At 43.4% G+C, this 10438-nt stretch overlaps 1 protein-coding gene across 1 annotated transcript; it reads left to right on the forward strand.

The window, feature by feature from the left end:
* Positions 1-220: 220 nt before the first annotated feature.
* Positions 221-9874, forward strand: LOC308170477 (F-box only protein 39-like; the record flags this gene model as incomplete). Its single annotated transcript, XM_080545265.1, has 6 exons — positions 221-1032; positions 1221-1596; positions 2257-2433; positions 3063-3189; positions 9513-9541; positions 9641-9874. The coding sequence occupies 6 exons, from the start codon at positions 221-223 to the stop codon at positions 9872-9874; spliced, it is 1755 nt and encodes a 584-aa protein (XP_080401391.1).
* Between the last annotated feature and the right edge of the window lie 564 nt (positions 9875-10438).

Below are 10438 nucleotides of genomic sequence, written 5' to 3' on the forward strand. Positions count from 1 at the left end.
GATGTCACAAAACCTCGTAACAACGGTGACATAAATGACAATGACAATAAAACACGTCAAGGTTCCAGAACTTTGGTTTTTGAGTCCGTCATTAGCAAAGTCATACAAGGGTTCCACACTGGCCATCAATGGACTCTTCTCAGTTGTCCATCTTAAACCCAGAGACACATAGGTAGATATAGACAACTATAGATTAGTTCTAGGTGATATTTAATCACAAATGGATTACCCCGAGGAGCCCGAACAGGAGGACCGCCTCTTGGAAGAGGTGTATGAAGAGGAGGAGGAGGAAGAGGAGGAGCAGATAGGAGAGGATGAAAGAGAAGTGATGGAGGCCCAAGAAGAGGGGGAAGGAGAGGAAGCATTGGAGGAGGTGGAAGAAGAGGACCAGCCAAAATGTGGCTGGGCTCATCTCCCGGACTTGTGTCTTCGCCAGGTGTTCAGGTGTCTGAGGGACAAGGACCGGGCACGGGCCACCTTGGTCTGCCACCACTGGCACCACGTCATGCGTTCCCCGTCCCTCTGGAGGGCCCGGACCTTCAGCTTCTCCGGCCGCATCTCCACGAGAAGGTCGGCCGTCTGCTACGCCAGAGTTTACGGCCGCTACCTGGAACACCTGGAGGTCCGTTTCCCCCGGTCCGTTTCCCCCGGTCACTTTGTGTCCCGCCGCCTCCAGCAGACCATGCGGACGTTCCTGGCTGCTCTCCGCAAGGCGGGCGGACGCCTGCGCTCGCTCACCATCCCCCACATGGAGCTGGACTGTCCGACCTGGTGCTGGAGTGCCCGGACCGCCTTGGTCCGGAGCCTGACCTTCCACCTGCGGAGGGAGGGCTCTCACCTGGAGCACCTGAGCCTGCGAGGAGCACGTCTCTACCTGTCCCAGGGCCTGGAGGTTCTGGAGGCGGTGGCGGCTGCCCAGCAGCATGTTCATCTGGGTCGGAGGCCCGGAATCGCCACCCTCGACCTGGAGGACTTCTTCTCCCAGCCGCAGGCAGTGTACATTAGTCCGGGCTTCACACAGGCCATCAACAAGTGGGTGTGGGTGTGGGTGTGGATGTAGGTGTGTGTGTGTGTGTGTGTGTGTGTTTGAGTGGCTCCTACATACTCTTGTTTATTAGCTACTCTTTTTTGACTTGTGTGTGCAACTGTGCATATGTGCCTGCAAACACACACATACTTGTCGCAGTCTTTAAAATGCACCTTGATTTGATGTTGACCAGGTTCCGTGGCCTCTCCACCCTCACCCTCGACTACTCCTGTCTGTCCAACGAGCTCCTCGCCGGCCTGGCCGTGTCGTGCCGTAGCCTCTGCGGCGGCGGCTCCCTCCGCTCCTTCACCTTGCGCTGCCACATCTTTGAGCCGCACGTCCAGGTGATCTGGGGCGACTCCTGGTCTCACCTGGCCCGGCGCTGCCCGGACATGCAGGTCCAGATCTCTGCAGAACGGATCCTGAACCTGGACCATCTGGGTGGGATCCTGCTGAGAGAGATCCCTCTGAGGTCACTCAGTCTCACCAGCTGCTACTTCAGTGAACAGAACTGGAGCGCTAAGCCAGCTCTGAGCAGCTTGGTGCCCTGGTACAGCAACTGTCTACAGGTAAGGGGATTGGGAGGGCTCCATAGAGGCTCCATAGAGTAGAATACTCATAATGATAATACTGCTAGACTTTGTTAGACTTTGATTGCTGCTTTTATGACATGGTTTTATGTATTTGTTTTGCTTTTGTTGTTGTTGTTTATTTTGATTTTTTTAAGTGCTATAAATGTAATCAATTATAAGCATTATTATTATTCTTAGAATGGACACGGTCCCTCAGACTGACAAGGAATTGTTATATATAGTTGGTAGGGTAACCATTATTGCTGCAGGTGTAGAACACAGAGAGAAGTTAATTCAGAGGAATGTTGATTTGAATGAGGATGTTTCTCGTACTATATGGTATGCTCTGCTCTGTCAATACACAGTAGCAGTCAGCAGTGGAGTGTTGATAATGCTATAGGGGTGTTATTGAATATGTGAGCTCATTGTAATGAGGAACATGGGTTCATGTATACCATTGTATACCATTCATTGTAATTCATGGAATGGAGGACTGGTGTTTTATACCATTCCTCATTTTGTTCCATGCATTACAATGAGCCCGATTTCTACCTCCACCAGCCTCCCCTGATGTCCCTTTCCTGCTCAGGCTCCTAGGGGTCCTAGAAATCTATTTAATGTAGTGGTCCTTGTCGTGGTTGTTATACCTCCCTTCAGAAGCTGACCCTGGACCTGAACAACATTCATGAGTCGTTGGACGAGGAGCTGCTGGCGCTGGTTCTGATGTGCTCCAGGCTCACCTACCTCATGGTCTGGGCCTTCCTGAACATCAGCTTCCTGGACCAGCTGCTGCAGAAACGCCTGGACAAGAAGACCTTACTCAGAACCATCAAGGTGGGTCAGACCGCAGCTTGACCTGGGGGGTATTCCACCAACGTCGCGAAAGGAAAATCCAGGCTTATTTTTTATGAGTCTTGCGAGACCAGGGTCAGTGGTCTAGCGCCCGTCCTGAACACCCAGCCAGGAATGCCAACATAAGCTGTTATAAGTTATATTCTTAATCAATAGCTATATAATTAATCTAAAAGTCTAACATTTGTTGTACCAATTCCTGATTGTTCCCTTTAATGTAAAAACAGGCAAACTCAAACGTGATCTGAATCATTGCAGAATGCCACTGTGGGTTAAAACGACTGAGGACATTTGATGTGTTTGGAATATGTTTTATTGAGCAACGTCTGCCATGGTTTATACACTGCATGTGTATTAATGTAACCAGCCCAGGAGTCAGCTTCCTAAAGTAATACTTTATCTCTTTTGACAATCCAGAGCCACTTCTCTCCTAGACCAGAGTTGTTAATTGAACCCATTTCGTTGGTTTACGCACAGAAGATTGACCTGCAATTGTTACTCTCTTATTATGGTTTTGTACTACTTTTGAAACTGACCTCAGTGTGGTTTATAAAACGCATGTGTGACAATGTGAACAGTCCAGGTTTATAAACTGTGTACGTGTGTTCCAGGTGAGGATCTACACCAACAAATACGATACACAGGATGAGGACGAACAGCTGGAGGACATCTATTTTCGTTACAGACAGCTCATCTCCTCAGAGCTCAATTACTCTGCCATAACTTACCCCATGCTTGGTTATTTTATTTAATTAAATCTGATTTGGGGCGCTGGAACTCTCTTCCTCTTTCCCTGATGGGTAGAATCAATTCTATCAAAATGAACATTCTGCCCAGATTTTTGTTTATTTTCCAGTGTCTTCCTGTATTCCTTCCAAAATCTTTTTTTAAAAACTTGGACATTATTGGGCGGCTAATCTTCAGAAAATTCATGCGTGGTGTAACTCGCCCAACCTTGATTGGTGCATAATGGAAGACAGTTCTTCCCGCCCATCCTCCCTGGCAGCGTTGGTTTGTGCCCCTCTGCGTTCCTGTTGTCCCAAATACATTAGTAACCCAATTCTACTGTCTTCCTTGAAAATTTGGAAACAATTCAGGCAACATTTCAAACTTTCTGCCCCGACCCCATGCAGCCCCATTAGTAATAACCACTTGTTTCTGCCCTCTAGGTTAGATACCGCTTTCAATTTGTGGAAGGAGAGAGGCCTGGTTTGTTTCAACGATTTATATTTAGAGGGCTCATTTGCCACCTTCACTGATCTCCGTGTTAAATATAATTTGCCCCACACTCATCTGTTCCGATATTTTCAGGCCCGTAATTATGCTCGCACCCATTTCACATCCTTCCCTCAGCTTCCAGTGGCTCTCTTGTCTCTGAGGTGCTCTCTTCTCTCTCCCTGTGGCACGCGGTATGATCTCAGCTTTATATGACATTATATCATCCTCACGTGCGGCCTCTCTTGCGAGGGTTAGGGGTAAATGGGAAGAGGAACTTGGACTCGAGATAACGGACGATTGGTGGGAGGAGGCCCTAATCAGGGTCAACTCAACAACTTTGTGTGCCCGTCTAAGCTTGATTCAATTTAAGGTCCTACAAAAGCCTACAAAAGCCAGGCTCAGTAAGTTGTTTCCGAGTACAGGTGATACCTGTGATAGGTGTGGCTCGTCACCGGCCGATCACACTCATATGTTTTTTTCTTGTCCAAAATTAGCAGATTTCTGGTCTGGTTTCTCTAAGACACTAAGCGATGCCCTCAAGGTTACAGTAGAACCCTGCCCTTTGATAGCCATCTTTGGAGTACCCCGTATACCAGCCAGTCTCACCCCAAAAAAATCTGATGTTGTTGCCTTTTCCTCACTCATAGCCCGTAGACGTATTCTGTTGCAGTGGAAACGTCCAACTCCACCTTCTACTACGACCTGGCTAAACGACCTGATCTAATTTTTGTCACTAGAAAAGGTGAAATGTTCATTAAGAGGCTCGATAGCGAATTTCTATAAAAGATGGCAACCTATCATTTCTTATATAAATACTCTTTCCTCTCTGGATCCTAATTGATTAATTTGTTTATTGTTTGAGGTGAGCACCCAGTGTATCTGTTCTTTTGTACTTTTCTCCCTGTTTCATTTCATTTCATTTACTATGTGTTTTTTTACTTTATTTATTACAATATTTATTTTACTTAATTTACACATTTAGTTTTTGCTGCTTGTTTTTTTTATGTATTATTTATTTAAAATGTTTGTCTTGTTTTGTCTCTCACTTGAGAGTATGGGCTGGGTGGGTGTTTAGGGGGTAAAAAAAAGAAAATAAAGGTGTTGTAGTTCTCTGTTCGAACACCAAATGGGGGATAAAGAAAAAAAAACGGTCATTTAGTTTTTATTGTCATTTGTATACTTTGCATTTGTATATTCTTGTCCCTGACTTGTATGCCTTTCTTCGCCAATAAAACAAATTTAAAAAATCAATAAAAAAAACTTACCCCATGCTCTGAATGCACAGAAGACATTTCTGCTGCTACATAGAATCCTCCTCCACATTGCTTCAGAAATCACTTATTGTATTAAAGTTGCTATAAATATTGCAAAATGAACTCCAGGGGCCTCATTTATAGAAAGTACTTTGGATCAAATTTGATCTTACCCGTGTCGTACGTAGAAAACCACGTCAACGTAGTGATTTATACAATTTCAACGTGAATCAATTTGACCGTGGAAACGATCGTAGCTCTACGTCAGGTATTGACCTTGTCTCTATGTAGTAGCAAAGGACTGCGTATACCAGATACTAACGCAGTCCCGAAAGAGCTAATTGGTACTCTATATTGAAATCGGAAGATCTCGACTTGTAATATCAGAGGCTATATTGCCTGGTGGTGCTAGCTACCAATGCAATTTCTCTGTTTTAATAGAGATGTTTGATGTTAATCTGTTTCAAAGTAGATTTCAAAAAGGTGGTGATGGTCATGTTGACCTTTTCAAACATGCAACTGCTTTTCTTCTTCAAGCCAGAGAATCCCATTGACTGACGCAGGTATGCCATTATTTTCCAATGAATGGCATTTCATTGTTAGTAGCAATCTTCAAAGCAATAACCTTCAAATCCAAATAATCACTTAAGTATGTTGTAGCAGTTGGAATTGGGCCTGAATGTAATGTCAAAATAGAATGCTGATATTTGTTTAATGGTTCCCTAGGATGGTTGTCCCTCTAACCACCATGATTGAACACCATGACCGTAATTAGATGTTGTAATGTTGGGTCATTACTGTTGCATCTCTTTATGGTAAATGGTAAATGGACTGACTTATATAGTGCCTTGTTCCAAAGTGCTTTACAATGGCCTCTCATTCACCCAGTCACACACATATTTACACACATGGCGGCAAGCTACCATGCAAGGCGCCAGCCCGCTCATTGTGAGCAATTTGGGGTTCAGTGTCTTGCCCAAGGATACCTCGACATGTGGACAGGAGGAGCCAGGGATCGAACCACCAACCTTGGGATCATTAGACTCCCCACTCTACCTCCTGAGCCACAGCCACCCTACCCTTTATCACAACAGTAAAGACAAATTAAAATAAACTGCAGAGATTTTTTCTGTCAGTAGGGGAGTACGCTAGTCTACTGCCAAACTAAGGCACTCAATCTCCAGGTTTAGAAGTTAAAAAGCCTTTATTATTCTTATGGCTATGGTTTGGCAAACACAATGCATATTGACACTAGCATTTGCTTCATCAGGGGATACAAGGTGAGCACAAGCGGGTGCAATTTATCAGACATTAGAAGTGTGGCATAGGCCAATCAGCAACTAGTCTCATTCACAAATCACCTGCCCATATTCTTATAGCATAAAAATAATAAAGCTTTAATTTCTAAACCTGGAAACTGAGTGCCTTGGTGTTTTGTAGTAGGCTAGCCTTCTCCCTTTCACACCTTGCAATGAGCACCTCTCCAACCCTATTTTTCTTTCAACTATTCTATGGATATATTTTTAATTGTGACAAAGTATTTCAACCACCTAAAGAACCAGCAGACATGTAGCATTCTATTCCAACATTCCATTCAACCCCAATCCCAACTGCCCCATGGCCTTGTTCATTTTCCTGTCATTGGCTTAAGTGAATGTCCACTGCATTTTTGTAGGAGTTTCATAATGTAGTCTTATTGTGTGTTTGTTTCCCCCCTCCGCAGAGAGATGGTGAATGGAGTCCAGCAATATCAGGCGTCATTATTGGAGCGTCTAAAACATCAATTGAGTAACATGATTGAGAGACATTTTGGATCAACTGTATAATGATGCAATCAATGGGGATATTTGACCAGTTTATTGACCCTTTCAGTCAAATTGCTACAACCCATTTGCAGGATAAGACAATCAAATAACTGTTCCAACCAGTTGAACCAGAGATTATAATCTCAAAACAAACAGTAGGTTATGTGAAAAGAGGACACTCCAGAGTCCTTTCCATTAACACTAGAAGATCTGTGAGGGGTCACGGTGACCCCTGTGAGTAAAACAGAAATTCTATCTTTGCACTCGATCTAATTTCAGGACCCTCCTTTCATGACTTTTCCTAGATATGTGCGTTCTACCACCCAGTATCCTTACATTTTCTAAATCACTTCAGGATAAGATAGTATAAAGCTGTTTTGCAGTTTTTCTGTGTAGGAGGCAGGCTAAAAAAAGAAGCGCCACCTAGTGATCTCTTTGTGTAAATGGCAGATTTACATTCTAAAAAGGGGGTCTATACCATTGCTGTCATTACATACCGTTGGTAAACAGTTTGCAGCAGCTTCTATCACATGCACATGCAGCTTCTATCACATGCACATGCAGCTTCTATCACATGCACATGCAGCTTCTATCACATGCACATGCAGCTTCTAGCACATGCACATGCAGCTTCTATCACATGCACATGCAGCTTCTATCACATGCACATGCAGCTTCTGTCACATGCACATGCAGCTTCTATCACATGCACATGCAGCTTCTATCACATGCACATGCAGCTTCTATCACATGCACATGCAGCTTCTATCACATGCACATGCAGCTTCTATCACATGCACATGCAGCTTCTATCACATGCACGAACTCTGCCAATGGTTGAAGAGGGGCCACAGGGAGGATGGATTTTTTCTGGATTTAATTGATGGACACATTTTGATGTCGCACCCACTGTTTCTGAAGGTTCTGACAGCATTGCAATTAATGTTATACACAGATGAGATTGGATTATGCAATCTGCTTGGCTCCTGGGCAAGCATAAACGAATTGTTATTGATATATGACACCTTAGGTTACATCAGCCCTACAGATCAAGCCTTGCCATGGTAAAATCAAAATATCTTTTTTTTATACTTTATTTTTCTTTTCTTTTTTTACATGAATAAAGAACAGAGAACAGAGAACAGACAGGTCATCGTGGGTATCAGATTCTTACTTATGTCCTCAATAGTTCGCTTTGTGTCACGGGTTACTTTGGGAGATATGAAGTGGCTGGATTTAAGGAAGGAGGAGGGGTTGGCTTATAGTCAATGCAGGCACTGTGAATGCAACTTTGAAGACATACAGGAACAATGTAATGAATTTGTTTGTTAAAAGGACCATGGCAAGTCATACCAGGCTTTAATTAATTTTAATTTTGCCATTTAGCAGACGCTTTTATCCAAAGCGACTTACAATTATGAATTACAGGGACATTCCCCCTGGAGTAACTGAGGGCTAAGTGCCTTACCCAAGGGCACACTAGTAGTGGTGTGGCTTCAGGCGGGATTTGAACTCACAACCTTCCGATCCCAAGTCCAACTCACTATCCACTAGACCACCACTACCCTGGTAGTGACACTGAAAGGACAAGCACTGACTTTCTGAAAGAAAATCTAAAAACAACATAATGGTATAAACAGGAGGAGCAAATTAGCAGCATTTCCTCACTTTTATATAATCAGTCAAACACCACAAGATATCATGCATGTTATACTTGAGGGTGTTGCTTCATATGAGATAACATATGTTTTAAAGCATCTTGCGCTTTCAGGCCATATGGAGTTAGACATATTCAACCATGCAATTATTGGTTTCTCTTATTCTCCTGCAGATGCAAGGGATAAGCCCCATATCTGTTAATACATTGTCATCAAATGACTAAGTTGAAACAGTCCTCTGGGCAGATGCTAGTTTTGTTAAAGATCCTGCCATTTCTCATTGGCAGAATTTGAGAAAATTATTACAAAAAATGCTTCTTAAGTTCTTAGAGAGAGAGAGTCAAAATTCTCTTTTCATCCATTATTGCTCTCTCAACTCTTTCAAGGCTGAAGTCCAGACCTTTTTGTGGTGCTGAGCTCACCAGTGCGTTCTTTTTTTCTCAGAATGTACCAAACAGTTAATTTGGCCACTCCTAATGTTTCCGCTATCTCTCTGATGGATGTTTTGGTTGTTTCCGCAGCCTAAGGATGGCCTGTTTCACTTGCATTGAGAGCTCCATTGACTGCATGTTGTGCGTATACAGCCACAGCTTCCAAATGCAAATGCCACACTTGGAATCAACTCAGACCTTTTACCTGCTCAATTGATAAAGAAATAATGAAGGAATAGCCCACACTGGCCCATGAAACAGCTTTTGAGTCAATTGTCCAATTACTTTTGGTCCCTTGAAAAAGAGGGAGCTCCATATTAAAGAGCTGTCATTCCTAAACCCTTCCTTCAATTTGGATGTGAATACCCTTACCCTAAAGCTGAGAGTCTGCACTTTAAGCCCATATTCATTATATAACTGTAACCTGAAGATGTTTTGGTAAACAGTTCAAACAACACAAATTCTGTCTGTGTCCAAATATATATGGACCTAACTGTATATTGCACACATGTACTATAACATAGTATTTACCTAATTCTAAGGAATCAATTTCAACCAAGTCTGTTATTTTGATTGAAAGTCATCTGTAAATGTTGTTGGTACTTTGCTGTGGATATTTAACAAACTATGGACTCCTCTTTTGCATCCTATTACCTGAGATCCTACATGACATGTGAGGCACCCTGCCCCTACCAGAGCAGAGCAGGATACGGTGCTGCCTCAAGGTGTGACAAACTCTCTGGCATGTTTTTGAACTGAAGTCTATGCACAGATCCTTTTTGGTTTAACAATGTGTTTCCTATTTATTTATTTTTGTAATGTAGCACTGCCACCCCATGCTCCTCCATCACACCATGCTCCTCCATCACAGCCTGCAGCCTCTCTCCCTCCGGCCCCCAACACAGCCTGCAGCTGAGCCTTCCATCTCCAGCTGCGACCACAATGCCAGCCGCTGGACCGGCTGCTGGACCTGCTGTCCCCATCAGAGCCTCTGGATGGAGCTGGAGCTGGATGGCCATGGGGCTGTGGCCACGGTCCTGATCAGTGTGGCACCTTAGAAGGGAAAGAGACCGTACACACACACACACACACACACACACACACACACACACACACACACACACACACACACACACACATAGTATAGATGGAGAATACTGGATTGCAGTATATTGTACTTTTTTGTTAGTTATTATTTACAATGAAATTGTTAATTCATCTTGTAACACTGTTGCAAATTGTTTTAAATAAGCAAGTTTTGTTTTAGTTCGATACAACCAAGGTTTAATCAGTTGTGCGTGTGTGCTTTTTAATAAATCATGTGTGGAGTTCAAAACATACACGTGTCAAAGTATGTTTTAAAACAGTATAATGGTTACATTAACATCAACAGTGGAGCTTAGGGTTTGAGAACTCAACAGTCTGATAAGATTTTTCTTTAACGAATCAATTATACATCACCAAAACATGTGTTACTAAAACATTTCGTTTTTTAAGACTTGAGAAAGAAATCTTTTTTGACAGTAGTGTCCACAGGTGGATTCGAACCCAGGCCTGAAAACATGGCAAGAAAAGGTCAATAAAAGGTCAAATCTCCGTTACGGGCATACGCGACTGGCCTC

Source organism: Nansenia antarctica, assembly GCF_963989245.1.
Source record: "Nansenia antarctica genome assembly, chromosome: 14".
NCBI classification, from domain to species: domain Eukaryota; kingdom Metazoa; phylum Chordata; class Actinopteri; order Argentiniformes; family Microstomatidae; genus Nansenia; species Nansenia antarctica.